At 30.3% G+C, this 18307-nt stretch overlaps 1 protein-coding gene across 1 annotated transcript; it reads right to left on the bottom strand.

Annotated features, from left to right (window-relative positions):
* Positions 1-11629: 11629 nt before the first annotated feature.
* LOC148772863 (uncharacterized) lies at positions 11630-17708 on the bottom strand. The gene is made up of 16 exons (XM_088820057.1): positions 17004-17708; positions 16231-16335; positions 16087-16153; positions 15669-15856; positions 15187-15435; positions 15025-15108; positions 14892-14939; positions 14725-14796; positions 13949-14035; positions 13779-13866; positions 13602-13682; positions 13424-13488; positions 13203-13343; positions 12957-13061; positions 12836-12866; positions 11630-12399 (listed from the first exon to the last, which is right to left on the bottom strand). The coding sequence occupies exons 1-16, from the start codon at positions 17370-17372 to the stop codon at positions 12086-12088; spliced, it is 2094 nt and encodes a 697-aa protein (XP_088676183.1). The 5' UTR covers positions 17373-17708; the 3' UTR covers positions 11630-12085.
* Between the last annotated feature and the right edge of the window lie 599 nt (positions 17709-18307).

The raw sequence follows: 18307 nt of genomic DNA, 5'->3' as shown, positions 1-18307 counted from the left end.
GAAGTGGATGGTTTAATACGAAGTTCAAGGCGGTGGGACGAGCAACGATGGCCGACACAAGGTCGTGGCAGAGCAGCGGCGGTGGAGTAACAGCGCAAGGCGGTGAGGGGAGCAGCGGCGACGGCGCAAGGAGGTGGGGGAGCAGCCGCGGCGGCGGAGGGTAGCCACACAGAGAGAGAGTTAGAGAGAGAGAGAGAGAGAGAGAGAGAGAGAGAGAGAGAGAGAGAGAGAGAGAGAGAGAGAGAGAGAGAGAGAGAGAGAGATGAAAAGAGGGAAAAAAGAAAGAGTGGGTGAAGGGAGAACGAAAGCTGGAATAAAAAAATGTGGGAGGGAGTGGAAGAAAAGGTTAGGGGGTAAGGGTTTTAAATTGTAACTAAGAGCGTAAAACGGGTATTTTAATTTGTCTAGAGGGGTCTATCAAATTAAGATTAAAATTTGTGTTTTTGACAAGGAAAGAAAAATCCATTGGACCTATCCCTATATATTTTCAAAACTTAGGGGTATCCCACATTTCCCCTTAATCGAATATATTCATATCCATAAATTTTAAGAAATTAATATATAACTAACAGTAATCTTAAATATTTAAATTTATTTTAGTTCATTAATTTCTTAAAATATATTTTCATTCATTATTATACAATATATATTATTTTTTTAATTTTTTCCAATAATTTATTTTAGTTACTTTTAAAGTTTGTATGCTCCGATAATTATTAGATTGTTATGTTTATTATTAATTAAATATTTAAATATAAAATAATTGGTGTTGAGGGGGTAAGTTTACAAATGATACTTTAAGGGGCAAGTGTTATCTAGGTTATACTTCAAGGGTGCAAAGTGTATTTTCAGTATTATTTTAACTAAACGTTATGAATAGTAAATTTAATGTCATGAATTCATATTTTCAAATATGTAGAACAAGCTATATTAATTCCTGGTAGGTAAGCTATATAAATTGGACATCTATAGAAACAAAAGTGAAAAAATTAAAATAGAAATGGTAATATTGAATCTATAAATATGGGTGTCCTGCATATTACATATGGTGGGATCTATAATTAATTTTCCCAACTTATAAATGCGTTTATGTTGATTGGACCGGCCCAACTTTGATTATTAATAAGATCCCATCATAAACTTGGATATTTCTTAGAAGAAATAATAGTCAAACGTCGTCGTACAGTTATTAAGTTAATAATTTACTCATGAGAAGACGGACAAAGCACAGATAGTTCTGCAATATAAGGGTTCGAATGTGACGATCGTTGAAGAGCTATGGTGGAGGGGACTCAGGCTATTCCAACTGAAGCCGTGGTCTTATGTCTCATGCGGGACCGGCACTTCTTAGGTAATCTAAGTCGTAAATGGCGGTTAATTTGTAACTGTAAAATTGGTCAGGCAGTTGGGTGGCCAATGTCTAGGCCGGGAGTTTCGAGTACCGTCGTAGAAGCGTTGGTGGCGTGTTGCGGTACTGTAGAATGCCAATTGTGTTGTTACTAGGAAAGGTATATTCATTTGTAAAGATTATATTTTTAGTATTTTTTTTTTTTAAGTTTATATGTTAACCTGGGTTGGTTTTGTGTTATTTTATTATTATTATTATTATTATTATTATTATTATTATTATTATTATTATTATTATTATTATTATTATTATTATTATTATTATTATTATTATTATTATTATTATTATTATTATTATTATTATTATTATTATTATTATTATTATTATTATTATTATTATTATTATTATTATTTTTATTATTATTTTTATTATTATTATTATTATTATTATTATTATTATTATTATTATTATTATTATTATTATTATTATTATTATTATTATTATTATTATTATTATTATTTTTATTATTATTATTATTATTATTATTATTATTATTATTATTATTATTATTATTATTATTATTATTTTAATTATTTTTTTTCTTGTTATATCTGTTGGTTCCTTCTCAATATGTTAGTCGGAAAGATGGAAAAGGAATGACATTTATTGTGTATAATTTAATAGAGCCGTAAAGGTTTGTCAACCAGGTAATTTATTTAGTGTGATTTTTTGTCAAAAAAAAAAAAAAAATTTATTTAGTGTGATTTATTTTGAAAGTTGTTTGGTTAAGTTGACATTATTTCTATTTTATATTTATTTCCTGAGTTGTAGAAAATTTGCATCCTCAGGTTTTTTTTTTTTACTAATATTTATCTACCTTAGATAATAGACATACAGTTATAAATTTATTAATGTTTGTTAAAAGAAATGGTTATTTTTTTGTGTGATGTAATTGAATTCATATATAGAATGAATTTCAATGTTGTTTATTGCAAATGACAGCATTTTGAGTGCCTATCATATGCAAATGAACATACAGTATACATGATTTATAATTTGGGATAATAATGTAAACCAAGTGAACTATGTTGATGTGAGAATGTATGAAAAAGTAAGTATGGAAAAGTGTTCACCCTACAAGTATAAATAGGGGTCATCTGTAGAAGCTAAGACACAATTACGAGGAGTTCAAAAATTACAAGAGAGAATATACAAATGCTCTCTACGAACTCATAGAAGTTCTACGGTGTTCTAGGCAATATTCAAGGCGTTCGTCGTGGAAATATATAAATCGTAGCGCTTAATTCGGGATTACGGTATAAAACCCTCGAATTAACGTTATTGAAATCCGAAAGTACACATTCGGAGGATCAAGTATTAAAATCCACCGGAGCACACTAAGGAGTTTGTTACACTTTCTTCAATAAACATATTTTTTTAAATTCGAGATTATACGCAAAATTCTCGAATTAACGTTATTGAAGTACTAACCCCTGACGGAAGAAATCGAAGCATTAATTCCATCAAATCTTACAAAGGTGTTCGTTGCACGTTGTTTAAAGCTTTAACGTTTGATTAGAGGATAAGTTACGAAACCCTCGAATTAACGTTATTAATTTACTAATTAATATTTGGAGGAGATCAAAGGGCGATCACACCTTGGATATTAAAAATTTCCAAGATTACCACTCTCAAGGAGAAGAATCAGAGGACTTTAAATAGAAATTGTAACCCAATTTTGTAGTTAAATCAATAAAACTCTATTTTGTACCTTATTTCCGGTTTATTTATTTATAAGCTCGAAATACGTGTTTACAATAACAATGCTATTCTAAATCTTTGGTATTAAATTGGTTTATTCGCTTTATTTAATACTAAAGATTAAGAATATCAATTGGTATGTTTAAAATGGATAATGATCGTATGTACTATATACTATATTCCGCTATAACACCGATAAAAATTATTAGGTACATATCTAGAGCAACTCCATCCCAAAAGTATCAAAATAAGTTTGCAAATATTTATTTGATATTTAATATTTTATTTTGATATTTATCTTTCCGGGGACTTTAAACGAAATCTTTACTCTTCTTAAATAACACATTCACATTTTTTTAGTATTATCATTACCTCCCCTCAGGGTAATTTTTGTATTTAAACAGTAGGATAAAAGAAATGCCACGTTGCAGGGGTAGAATCCACATTTTCTAGGATATTACATGGAATAAAAAAGATTATGTAAAGAATTACACCATAAGGGGATCATGTAAGACTTATACAAACATCAGGGTGATCTCTGTAAATACCGATAGATGGGGGTCTTTTTGTAATTTAACCTAAGTTCGGGGGGATTTTTGTAATTTATCCGAGATTATTGTTCTTTTTATGTCTTAATGTTTGCTTATACCCTGATAATATTTAAAAAATATTAATGTCACTTTGATAACATAATTAAATATTAATTTCTAATATATTGAATATATATTTTTGTATTAGTATTAGTATTAGTATTAATATTAAGAATTCGATTCAAATTATTTTATTATTAATATTAATATAATATTAGAAAGTATTAGTATTAGAATTAGGATTATGATTAGTATTAGTATTAGGATTGTAATTAATATTATGACTAATACTACTATTAGTATTAGTATTAGTAATATTAGAATTATAATCAGCATTAGGATTAGGATTATGATAGAATTAAGGTTAGGATTATGATTATAATTATGTTAGTTTCTAACATATGGTCATACGTGTAAATCAATTTAAGTTGTATAGTAACAGGGATAAATTACAAAAACCCCTTGAACTTAGGCTAATTTAAGAAAAATACCCCAACATATTCGTAATTACCAAAATTTCCCTAATGATTGTTTCCGTCTTACATCGACCCCCTTACAGTATGACTTTTCACGTAATTTTTTTATTACTTGGAATATTCCTCGAAAATGTTGATTCTACCCTGCACACGCGATATTTATTTTTGGTACTTTTTAAAGACAAAAATTACCCTAAGGGGGACTTTACATGGAATCTTAAATTATTCTTCTTAAATAACACCTTCACAACTTTTTAATATTACCTTTACCTCCCCTAAGGGTAATATTTGTATCTAAAAAGTAGGATAAAGGAAATATCACGTTTACAAGGATAGAATCCAATTTTTTTCAGGATATATTAAAAGGAATAAAAAAGATTCCGTAAAAAATCACACCTTAAGGGGGTCGTGTAAGATAGAAACAAACATCACGGGAATTTCGGTAATTACCGATAAATTGGGGTGTTTTCCGTAAGTTAGCCAAAGTTCAGGAGGATTTTCATAATATATCCTATTAACAATGATTTTAGTATTAATTTTAGTATTAGTATTAGTATTAGTATTAGTATTAGTATTAGTATTAGTATTAGTATTAGTATTAGTATTAGTATTAGTATTAGTATTAGTATTAGTATTAGTATTAGTATTAGTATTAGTATTAGTATTAGTATATCGCTATCAATATCAGTATGAGTATTAGTACGAATATCAGTATCAGTATTAATATTAGTATATATTAGTATTAGTATTAGTATTAGTATTAGTATTAGTATTAGTATTAGTATTAGTATTAGTATTAGTATTAGTATTAGTATTAGTATTAGTATTAATATTTAGTATTAGTATTAGTATTAGTATTAGTATTAGTATTAGTATTAGTATTAGTATTAGTATTAGTATTAGTATTAGTATTAGTATTAGTATTAGTATTAGTATTAGTATTAGTCTTATTGTTAGTATTAGTATTAGTATGGGTATTAGTATTAGTATTAGTATTAGTATTAGTATTAGTATTAGTATTAGTATTAGTATTAGTATTAGTATTAGTATTAGTATTAGTATTAGTATTAGTATTAATATTAGTTTTAGTATTAGTATTACTATTAGTATTAGTATTAGTATTAGTATTAGTATTAGTATTAGTAGTAGTATTAGTATTAGTATTAGTATTAGTATTAGTATTAGTATTAGTATTAGTATTATTAGAATAGGTATTAGTATTAGTATTAGTATTAGTATTAGTATTAGTATTAGTATTAGTATTAGTATTAGTATTAGTATTAGTATTAGTATTAGTATTAGTATTAGTATTAGTATTAGTACTAGCATTAGTATTAGTGTTAGTATTAGTATTAGTATTAGAATTAATATTAATATCAGTATTAATATCGGTATCAATATCAGTATGAGTATTAGTACGAATATCAGGATCAGTATTAGTATTAGTATTAGTATTAGTATTAGTATTAGTATTAGTGTTAGTATTAGTATAAGTATTAGTATTAGTATTAGTATTAGTAATAGTATTAGTATTAGCATTAGTATTAATATTAATATTATTATGAATTCTTGGAGGTTATGGATGACCACCATTATACTCTCCATTAAACCTATTTACCTCCACTATTATTCATCATTAAGGTCTTGTAACTCATGACCTTTGACTAGCTTTTCTACACCTATAAATTAGGTGCAATGCATTGTATTTTGTATACTTGAGTATATGGAATAACATATTACATCTTCTCCCTACTTTATTCTCTACTTTTTGTATATTGTTTATTAGTTTCTCAACACGTTATCAGCACGATTGTTCTACTTAAATTTTCGAGTAAAGATGATCCAAGGAAGATGACTCCTTAGCCATAGAAGATGAAAGGGAGTTGATTTTAAATATTTTATTCTTTTTGAATAGATAAAATATTAACCATCTTACTTTTGTTGTAGGTGATTTTCCGTGCAATTCACGAGTTTGTACTTTGATGTCTGTTTTGGACCTGATAATGTCCGAATTTCAAAAAATGCAAAAGACGAAACTTGTAACATTTTCTATTGGCTGTTGGGAACATTTTGAATCATCAAAATCGGATCTCGATCAAGAGAAATATGCTTAAAATACTCAGCTCTGCCAGAGCTGTCCCTTGTGCTAATTTTTTGAGATGAACATAATGTTCTAAAAACAAAAGGGATGATTAAAGGCATACAACCTAGATTACATACGAGATTAAAAATCTTGATTGAGTATATTAGACTTGAAGTCTGGATAATAAGACTCTTGAACATTTGAGTTAGAGGGTATTCCCCATTTATAGTACTATTCGTTCATAATAAATGTACTATAACAATTTTATTATATATTGAGGCCCAAATCGAGCACGTGCAATCAAGTGACTTGAATGTATGAATGTTATATTATAACAATTTTTATTATATATTGAGGCTTGAAGCCCAAATCGAGCACGTGCAATGAAGTGTCTCGAAGATTTGAGTGGTATTATTTTACGATTAAGTACCAAATATAAATGTTTGATGCCTAAATCGAGTATATAAATTCAAGGTATAAAACTCAATCCTTGATATTTGAATAGTATATTGTACTCGAAAGAACTATTCAATTTGTGGTTCAATGATATATATGAAAATTTGAGTTAATTATAGTACTATTATTTCGTATCAAGTACTAAAATGATTTATATGAAGCCTTCAGGCTCAAATCGAATACATAATTTCAAGCAATAAAACTCAAATCTTGAGATTATATATATATGTACTCGAAAGGACTATTCATTTGTGATTCAATGATATGAGATCATATCACACACTTTGAAATTATATATATTCGATAGTTCAAGAACAAACGTAGCTATAAGTTATGGATCATTGAAGTTGGAGATCCATATATGTGTATTGGAAATACAAGCCAAATATTTCATAACGAAAATGTGTTTAGAAGACACCGAGCAAAATTATTGTTTCATTTTCAAGAACGAGTAAATATTTTGTTATGTGTCTTGTAAAAGTAACATAAAATAAAGTTACTTGTGGAGATATATAAGAGAGAAAACTCTCTAAGTTTGTGAATTGAAATGCTACCGCAGTAGCAATATTTTGGATTTATATTATGATCATGAAGTGGCAACATAAAAACTCAAGTTGCACTCATAATAGCAAACAAGAAATTTGATTGCATATTGTAATAGAGCAAGAGCTGTAAGCTAAAATTGAAATGATACAAAGCTCGTTCAATTGTTGTTATTTTTTGAAAGTGAAAACAACAATATTAAAAAATTCGAAGAGATATATTGGCACGAATAGCTATCGTGGTGCTCAAGTTTATCCACTATAAATATTTATCTCATCATTTAAAGTGGAAGAGAGATGAGAAATATGAAAAATGATTGGTCATATTCATTTTATGATAAAGCATGTTGATAAGCTTTATCAAGCACCAATAGAAGAGCAAAAGAAATTGCGTTGATTTTGGTGTCATAGTCTTGACCAATTCAATTAAAAATTTTGAATCACAAAATTTTACTGATGCAAATTTCACTCCAAATCCATATGGAGGTATGTAAATGATTTTTTTTATAATTGGTGTGGATAAGACGAGATGAAATTTCAAACCAAACCAAAAAAAAAGGGATCTGATTTTCTTGTTAAAATTCTATTCCCTCTGCATATTCTGATTTTTCAAAATTTACAGTTTACTCCTCAAAATTTTCAAAATTTTCATTTTAGTCCTCCGAATTTGAAAATTTTACAATTAAGTCCAAAAGTTTTTCAGAATATGCAGCTTGTTCCTTTCGTCATCTGCAATTATGAATCTATTCCAGAAAAGCATTTTCAGTTATCACTAAAGTTTTTAAAATTTCAGTCATGTCCCTGAAGTTTTCAAAATTTACAGTTCAGTCCCTAAATTTTCAAAATTTACAGTTTGGTCCCTGAATTTTCAAAATTTTTGAAATTTGATCATTTATGTTCAGAACATGTTAGATTCTCAAACCTAGTTACTTTCATCTAGATAACATGCTGTCACATGGTTTATTTATTATTTATGCTATGCAATATTTTGCACCCCTAATGGGAGATATTTCTATGGCATAAATTGTCAATTGCCATTTTAATAAGACAATTTTCCCGCCGTTAAGGGGGAGATAAAAAGCCGATTCTTGTATAACGGCGTGAATTATATGAAATTATCTTTGTCTCATCTAGATTTGTGCATGGAAATATTTATGCACAAAAGAAAAAAAGAATTCATTTGCAACAATTTGAATGTGTAAAATGCTAGATGCATTTATCAACAAAATGGCAACTTGAAATTATAATATATGTTGCAAATGAGTGCAAGAGAAAATGTCCAAGAAGGACACATTGCACATTAAATTTTGCCATGAAAGGCTTATAAACGAATGTCGTCGAAGGACAAATTTCACATTGTGATTGCATCGTGAATCCCTAAATGGGTGAAAAATGATTATGGTACACAACTAACCAATTATACTTTATACATATAATAGGGGGAGATATATATTGGTTCGAATGATTAACACCCGAAAAAGTGGGTGAATATCGTGTAACTAAAGTCTACTAGCGCTAGTAGCATCTTACTCTCATCATATTACTAATTATCTCATTCGATGAAAGGATTCGTCTTAAAGACGATGTTGGGGGACGCCTCAACACCAATACCATTACTATGAGATGAAAATACTTGTCACTTATGGTGGCATAAATGAAATACATATTTGGATGAGAAAATCATTGATGATTATATGGTAGCTACCAAGACCATTATAAATCGAACCATTATGTGCCAATAAAGAGTTGATTGGCAAATAAATCATGGTTAGCTTGCTCTCTAAGTGAATAGAGAGGCATTTGAGACTATTAGTTCTCAACGTTGTTGTTGTACCGATATAATATCTTAAAGAATTGAAAATTCTTTTCAAATGAATATCATGTACCAAATTGAATTTGATAATATTGAGTTTGAATATAAAGTGGACAAATAGTCATCAATACTCCCTCCACATTGTGAAACTCAAAAGCGCGCGTTTTGTCCATATAGGACATTTTATTGAATTAAATAATGAGCTCAAACACATAAAGTATTATGAAAAATTTTATTGATGCAATATAGAAAATTCTCTATAAGAGAAAATACATGGTACGTGAAAAGATATCGATCTCTACAAGAGATCGTACCCACAAAGGCTACAATCCTCATTTATATGAATATAATTCTCTAAGGAGAATCCGGTACCGGAAAGTGAAATAGTGAGCTCTTGATTGATTATAAAGAAATATGGGGAGTACTTAAGATGTTATCGAATAACTATATGTACAATTATTTCTATAATGTGAAGAGCTTGAAGCTTATAAATATTAATAGATGTCGACATCTAATTGGTCATTAGTATATGCATTCACAAATGCAATTGACCATGATTATTTGAAATTATTGATGAAATAAATTGTACAATGACTTGCGGTCATCACACATAAAGTTGTGAAAGCCTTTAGTACAAAAGTGAGTAAAATCATTGCGGTAAATTTGAATGCCTTTGAAAATATATTTTTATGATGCAATCACTTTATGATGGTATTCAAAATACTAGACATGCATCATACGGATGCAATTACCGCATATCTATATGGATCATAAAATTAATGAAGAATTGATAATGCGTTGTGCATAAGAGGTTTCGTGAGTCATACTCTAGAAATGATCCATTTACATATTATCTTCAAAATATGGTACATTCACCTCAGTGATTACCTTATCCATAATCAAATAATTTGACTTACCATTATCATGGTATAGATATGAATGACCTAAATCTTGTGGACTCACGAAGAGCTCACAAAGATGGTCAATTATTTTGTGACATAATTTGAGATGAAAAATATTGGAAGGGCAAAATGCATCTCGAAAAGAAGATCTATCAAATGAAATTTATCCATTAATACAAATAAGAAATGGATAAGACTCATCTACCGAGTGATATTATGTTTGTCCAATCATTGGATATAATTGAAGATCTTTTAAGCCCTCGGGAAGATAATGAAAGAATTACAATTTGCAAAAGTGTTAAATGTATATTACACTATCTTTATGAAAAATTTCGTGGATCTTAAAGCGGATATAGTTGGCTATATCAAAGTCAAACAATAAATTATCATATTCATATATCGGTGTATTGCCAACTACTTCAGTGAGAAGATGATTAAAAGTCATATGTCGAAATCAGGGGGAGCACGAGCACAACTTATAACAACACTGTACTCTTTTTCCTTCGACCAAGTTTTTGTCCCAATAGGTTTTTCTTGGCAAGGTTTTGACGAGTGTCACACTCACAAGCTTCAGATGGATATGTACTCTTTTTCCTTCGTTTAGGTTTTGTCCCATCGGGTTTTCCTAACAAGGTTTTAACGAGACATATTCCATAAATGGTGGACATCCAAGGGGGAGTATTATGAATTCTTGGAGGTTATGGATGACCACCATTATACTCTCCATTAAACCTATTTGCCTCCACTATTATTCATCATTAAGGTCTTGTAACTCATGACCTTTGACTAGCTTTTCTACACCTATAAATTAGGTGCAATGCATTGTATTTTGTATACTTGAATATATGGAATAACATATTACATCTTCTCCCTACTTTATTCTCTACTTTTTGTATATTGTTTATTAGTTTCTCAACAAATATTAGTATCATTATTAACATTAATATTAGTATTAGTATTAGTATTGGTATTAGTATTAGTATTAGTATTAGTATTAGTATTAGTATTAGTATTAGTATTAGTATTAGTATTAGTATTAGTATTAGTATTAGTATTAGTATTAGTATTAGTATTAGTATTAGATTTAGTATTAGTGTTAGTATTAGTATTAGTATTTGTATTAGTATTAATATGAATTAGTATCAGTATTAGTATCGATATTAGTATCAATATTGTTATCAGTATTAGTATCCGTATTGGTATCGGTATTGGTATCAGCATTGGTATCAATAATGGCGTATATATCTTATCTCTTTTGTAATATTTATAAGTTGTATTGTTGTTTGAGTAATGTGCATCACTAATTGAACGCAGTTAGTGATAAACCTACATGTTATTTGAATATCTATTGTGTTACTTATCTGCTACCGTGTTTGTTGTTAAGTTAGTTATTTTGTAGAAGATTAACATGGTATAGTAGATTGCATTCCACGAAATAGAGTTACAACGTATGTTTTAAATGATTTCACTTAATATTTTATATCGTGGTTGCGCGCTTCGCGTTTTCTTCTTTGTAATACGTAATTGAATTTTATATATTACAATTCTGAATTAAGAAATTAAAGTTTTTGTTTTTTGTTTTTTTTCCTTCCATTTGGTTTTACTTGAAGTCGTGTTGTTATAAAGAGATAGTCGTTTCCATATTATTATTTTTTTCTCAATTCAGACTAACATTCGTGCAACGCACAGGTGAAATACTAGTATCATAATAAGCCAAAATCTAGTTTATACGATTGTTATCATTATGAAAGAAATTCATCCAAACTACTTAACAGTGATTGTGAATTCAAAATATTTGACCTCCTAAACTTTCCATCCAAATGCACTGCCACTACAACAAAAAGATGAAACTTCCAACATAACCACCATCATATAGAGTATACTCATGAAATGAGATTAAAATATATTTACCAAAATGCATCATATTCAAGAACATTTTCTTTGTCTATCTGTATTTCAACAAACCAGAATGTCAACAATGTTCTATACGTCCCATTTAACAACAATCACAATCAACTATTCTACTTACACTAAACAAGATTAGTCATCTTGCATAAATCTCCTTTTTTTTTTTTTTTTTTTTTTTTTATTTACGCTATACCAAGAAGTGAATCTCAAGCATGCTGGGCAATTTTCTTCTCGAGCGAAGTTTTATCCACTCCAAGAACTTTATCAACCTCTTTACCCTTCTTCACAAAAGAAAAACACGGGACTCCACTGATGTTCCATTCACTAGTAGCTTCTTTTACCTCTCCAATATCTACTAGCAGAAATACGACTTTCGGATACTGTGTTGCCAAGGTTGAGATTACACTCCAGGGCCCATACCTTGATGTGGTGAAACAGAGAATTGTGAGTCGTGCTATCTCCGAAGCAGCATTTAGCTGTTTTTCTAACTCACTAGCGGAATGAATCCCAATTATTTTTCCTGTTCAAGGAAAAAAAAATCAGAACCTTAAACCAATCAAAACACTTCAATGTTGAATGATGCTAAAACTTCGAACACTCGAACACGTTTTCTAGGTGATGAATGTCATTTGACTAATGCTTTGCATTTAGACAGAAAATTTATGAATGGAAGTTTGTTGTAAGTTATTGAGAGGTAAAATTACAGTGAATTAGTAGTCAGTCATAGTAAAATTATGCAGTAAAAGTGAAGGTTCGGTAAATAAATAATCTGATTTTATCTGCGAGATTGCCGAATATAAAAAGGAAATTATCTTATGCACTGGGCTATAAAGTGGAATGGAATATGAAAGTCCATGTTAGGACATAATTCAAATTGCTTCTCGCATGGGCAATATATGTTTCTTTAAATTATATATCTAATATGTAATAAACTGAATAATATGAAATGTACGTACCATCTTTTAAAACAGAAGCAGTCTCAGCATTCTGCATCAAAATCAAAAGAAACTGATTAGTTATATACAACCACAACAACAATAATAATAATAAACAAATAAATAAATAATAATGACTTACTTCACGCTTCTGCCTTTCCTGCTCAATTTTTCTCAACTTGGTTTCTTTGCGCAAGCGGTTATATTTTACACGATGCTCTTTGATTCTCTTTGCATTGGTTTCAACCTGAAAATTTTAAAGCAACATCATCTAAGATATATAAGTAACCTTTTAATAAACAGAAACACATTGGACTAAATATTATATGTCAAAAGTAAGAAAGTGAAAAGCTCGTGAAATAGCATCTAGATAATCAATAAAACTAACCTTCTTTAGAGTTGAGTCAATTTCCTCATCAAAATCCATATTCGAAGCCAGATGCAAATCCTCAGCCGCATTTTCCCAGCATCCCAACATTGCCAATGCGATTCCTCGTGCTTTATACCCTTTTGCTGAGCTAGCGTTGATCTGAAAATGAAATTGCATCGAAACCAAGAATCCATATATTAATAGCGGTAAAGTGTATTAAGTGCAAAAAACACATATACCTGTAAAGCCTCATGAGCATCTCGTAGTGCAGCGCTTGGTTTCTCCAGTTTAATGAACACACTTGCTGCAAAAGAAACATTTCAGATCAACACAAAAATGTCAACGTAATACACACTTTAGTTTATAAGTGATAATATATTTTAACGAATTGAGATGGTTTGATTTGTTCATAGTTACCTCTATTTGCGTACATGATTGCAGACTTCGGATTCAACATGATTGCTTCCGTCAAATAATCAATGGCTTCATTAAACTTACCTGAAATTCATAAAACCGCAGGTAGCACATATTAATATATTATATATTTCCCAATAACAGTAAAAAATTTAGCTAAAATAAATTCAATATAGGTACCATCAGATATTGCCTCGTTGGCTTTGGCTTTTGATATTTGAGCAGCTTCTTGATTTTCTTCAGTTACTTCCGTCAAACGGTTCCCCATCTGCAATAACAAAGTAAGCAAACATGTGTAATAAGCAAATAGTGAAATCTATATTTTTTTATCCAATTTTTCATTTACCCACCTTTTGTGGAGGATCTTTTTCAGGCTCGATGAGATCAGAAATTTCCAACTCGACATCAGATTCAACAATGTCATCATCCCGTGTACCCTGCATCAGATTTTTTTATCATCAGCAAAAATCATAACCTAGGTTATCACTACAAAACAAAATAGGTATAAAGATCAGAGCCACAAACATTTCTTCGAAGATAGTTTGGTTCTGTTTTAATCAAGCTATCAATTTAATGCACTGTGAAAATTTAGTTTCCATCAAATAATAGCATTGTATGAGCTGCATTAATGTTGAGAGCTCATAGTTATATAAACTCCCGTATTGTAACCAAAGATGTGGTTACCATAAAAAAATGTTCAAACCCGTTGATCATAGAATATAGTCTCGCAATAAGTTCGAGTTAAAAAAACAAAAAAAAAAAAAAAAAAAAAAAAAAACTCATTTAAAAGTCATAACCTTGATTAATTGAATAATCAAGGGGAAACAAGCTTCACAAAACCCAACCCGAAAAAATCTATTTGCAGATAAGTTGAACTATTCTCATTTATCCAAATCTTCTTCCCCATTTTTCAACAGCAATTAGTTACGATCTTAACTCAAAACAAACTAGAAAAAAGTCGCAACACAAAATCTATAACGGCAAGATATATTAGTCGAAGAAATCGAACGGTACCAACTTACTTAGTTGTGCATCTTACATCAATCATCAAATCTCAAAATGAATTAGGAACAAGCTTAGTTCAAGAACGTTATAAAACTTAATAATTGCAGAACCAGAACCATACAGGGAGTATAAGAATCGTTGACTTCTGAAAACTTCTTGGAGCAAATGGTCGGGCCAGACGACTGACATGCCCCTAAACAAAGGAAAACCAAACCAAAAGCTTAAGAAGCCATCAAATGTAATTGAAGCCAAAACTTTACAGCTATTGAAATTAAAGTTGGATATTACCTGGATTCTCTCCTTGATATAATCCTCAAGACGGAACTCCGGAAATATCTAAAACATCCAAATAATTTAATAATTAAAAGATGAGATGCAAAAAGATAAGATAAAGGAAGAAAATAAAGAGGAAAGATCTTACCATCAGTAATCTAGCAGCCCTCAACTTTGAGGCATAGTGCATTTGTCCTTCTTCTGATGAGAAGAACCACTCATTAAGTTGAGCCTGAAATTGAAAATTTAGTCACATTACACAGTTGACTTTTGAAAGAATTTCAATAACCCAAAAAGTCCTATCACTTACATTTGGAACTATGCATACAGCAAACTGATGTAAGAAGGGCCTTGAGAAGGTTGTGGGATGTTGCTTAGCATCAACAAGCACAGCCTTATAGTAACAGCATCCAGCAGGATCACCTAAAATAAGCTTTATCCTACGACCTGGTTGAAACTCTTTAAGGCTTTCAAGATTCAGTTCTTTAAGTGTGCTTAAGTCTGAATACTTTGATCGCAAATATTCTACTGTTGGAAGTGCTTTTTTGAAGTATTTAGCCTAAAACACATTCAAAAGATTAATCAATTTCAATACCTCCAGATAATACTATGTTGAATTTACCTAGCAAAGAGCATCAAAATCACTCAGCTTAAAGCATCTGATTAGCATTTACATTGAGTGTATGCGAGTAAATATTATTTGTTATCCTGACCAAATGCATGTGTGTTTTTAGTTTCATCAAAAACCATTTCAAGTTATTTCATTCAGAGAGAGGGTGAAAGTGCCTTTACCTCCTTTTTACCATGAGATTTAAGATGAAATTTACGAGAGTATTCATCGATGAATAACGATATCCCAGAAACAGAAGCACAGATATCTTTTTCGAGAACCACCATAAATGTCTGCACTCTTCCATATTGAGTCGAAATGGCATAAAGACTCATTTTCCATCCACACCAGAATACGCGGAAAAGTAAACCTGAGGAGAATATATATATATATATATATATATATATATATATATATATATATATATATATATATATATATATATATATATATATATATATATATATATATATATATATATATATATATATATATATATATGATGGAAAAAGAGAATCACAACTGAGAACTGCACAATACATATCTTTACATTCACCAAAAAGAATAAAAGAAAATGAAGCTATGAGGAACAAACAATACCTAACATCTTCGATTCTGCTGACGTGATACAGATATATTTTCCGCCAGTTTTTAAAAGTTCTTTTACCTGGTAATGCACAAAATAAAACATGACACTCAAAGAAACAAGATCCAACATCGTTATCAATTTCGAATAATGCACACCTTATTTATATAGATACTCCCGGATTTTCTAAACTCAACGTCAGGCAAGGTTAATAAATCCAACCCACCCTTTTCCACAACCGCATCAAAGGTCTCATCTGCAAACTGAACAGAAACCAAGAAATCAAAATCATTAGACTTCACATAAAACACTTCATCATCATAAAAAAAACAACATTAGTGCATTACCAAAGTATATCCTGAAAATGCGACACCACTCATCACACACAAAAAAATAAGAAATAAATAGTAATGGACCAGAAACAATCCCATTATTTTACCATCACCCACAAAAAATACAAACTAGTGGCTATCAAAATATAGATAAGAGTCGCTAATTTAATAAAATTTCCAGCAATTCATTACCAATATACAAGCAGTAGTGAATACTAAAATATTCTTAATTTACCTAACCTTATACTATTGAAAAAAAATTGTAATGTATAAGAACAAACTCTTGCAGTATCATATAATAACCACGTCCTCATCAGAAAGGCCATTGAAACAGTACAATTAATACACATGGAGTAAATTTACGAACATATATGGGATTACAAATTGTTTTCCTAATGAGATAAATATGTATATATATAAATGGTGTGATTATAAAGCATAATACGGAGCCTTCAAGAAGCTGTTAAACAAGTCCCACTCATATAATTAAAATTCAAGCTTTAATTTGTTCAGGAAAATCATATAAATGAATAATTTCACATAAAACATTTCATTAAAAAAAAAAAAAAAAAAAAAAAAAAAAAAAAAAGAGCAGTTACCTCAGCAGTCCAATCATAGTACAGCTGGTCTAAGACATCCGTACTATTGCACAAGAAATCAGGAACCATGAACTTGGAAAAGTCCAATTCACGTATATGTGTAAAACCAGCATCATACAAATGCTTCGACAGCTTCGATTTCCCTAACCCCGGCACCAGAATAGCCAAATCCGCAGGTTGAATGGCCGGCGGCGCCTCTCCGGCGAGTAACAAGGACGGCGATAGGAGCTGATTCGTGAGTTCTCCCTGAAATTTGGACCACTCCACATACCTGTTCTCTCTCATGTTGAAGATAAAATTCAACTCCGTTAGGTTGGTGTATCTTGAGCCCACAAGGTCCAACAGTGGTTGATGAAACCTCGGCTCCATTTTTTAGGTGTGAGAAAGCGGTTACGGCGAAATATGGTGGGTGTGAGAAAGCGGTTACCGGAGGGTTTGGTGCGTGTTTTTGGTGCGCGGTGTGTGTTTTGGGTGATTTGAAATGGAAAGAGGCAATATATAGGCCCGTAGTAATTGGAAGAGAAATCCGACTCATTGTGGAGAGGAAAATTGTGAAACGAGTAAGGGGGGGAAAAAATAGGCGGTTGTGGCTTCTGTTGTTGAAGGACGTTTCGCAGAGGAGAGAGAGAGAGAGAGAGAGAGAGAGAGAGAGAAGAAAGAGAGAGAGAGGGGAAGGAGAAGGGGGAGAAGGGGCGTGAAGGTGAAGAGAGCAGAAAGGAAATAAAAATTCAAAATTGGTATTATTAATTAAGAAAATTTATAAGCAAGTAACTAAAAGGGTAAATTACGAAACCCCTAAATTTGGATTAATTTACAAAAATCAATTCCACTTGTTCGTAATTACTAAAAAACCCCTGTTACGTCTTACACCAACCCTTACAACTTCCCTATTCATGGATTTTTTTATTCCAAGGAATTGACTTAACACATATGTTCTTTTATTTCTCACCTATTTAACAGAAGGTACAATAGAATGTACACATTTTCTATTAAAAAAACTCGATCAACTATTAATCAGAGGGGCATTTTGATTATTACACATAGGTGAGGGTGTTTTTGTTATTTAGCCTAAGTTCATGGGGATTTTCGTAATTTACCCTAAATAAAATTAGGGGTCATAGTGCATTTTTCCTCAGTTGCAGTGCGTTGAGAAACCCTTTAACTTTTTCCAAATTTAAAACTTTGCAAATCATCAATTTGTTTTTATGATAATATCAGTTAGAAGACAACAATTATCAATATGGCCGAAACTGATTTTGATTTTGAGGTTAAAATACGTTTTTGTCGACTTTCATCTTTTTTAA

This window comes from Erythranthe guttata, chromosome 1 (assembly GCF_056151865.1).
Source record: "Erythranthe guttata isolate IM_541 chromosome 1, IM_541, whole genome shotgun sequence".
NCBI classification, from domain to species: Eukaryota; Viridiplantae; Streptophyta; class Magnoliopsida; order Lamiales; family Phrymaceae; genus Erythranthe; species Erythranthe guttata.
Note: the sequence above shows the minus strand (reverse complement) of the source record. Positions and strands in the feature narration are given on the sequence as shown.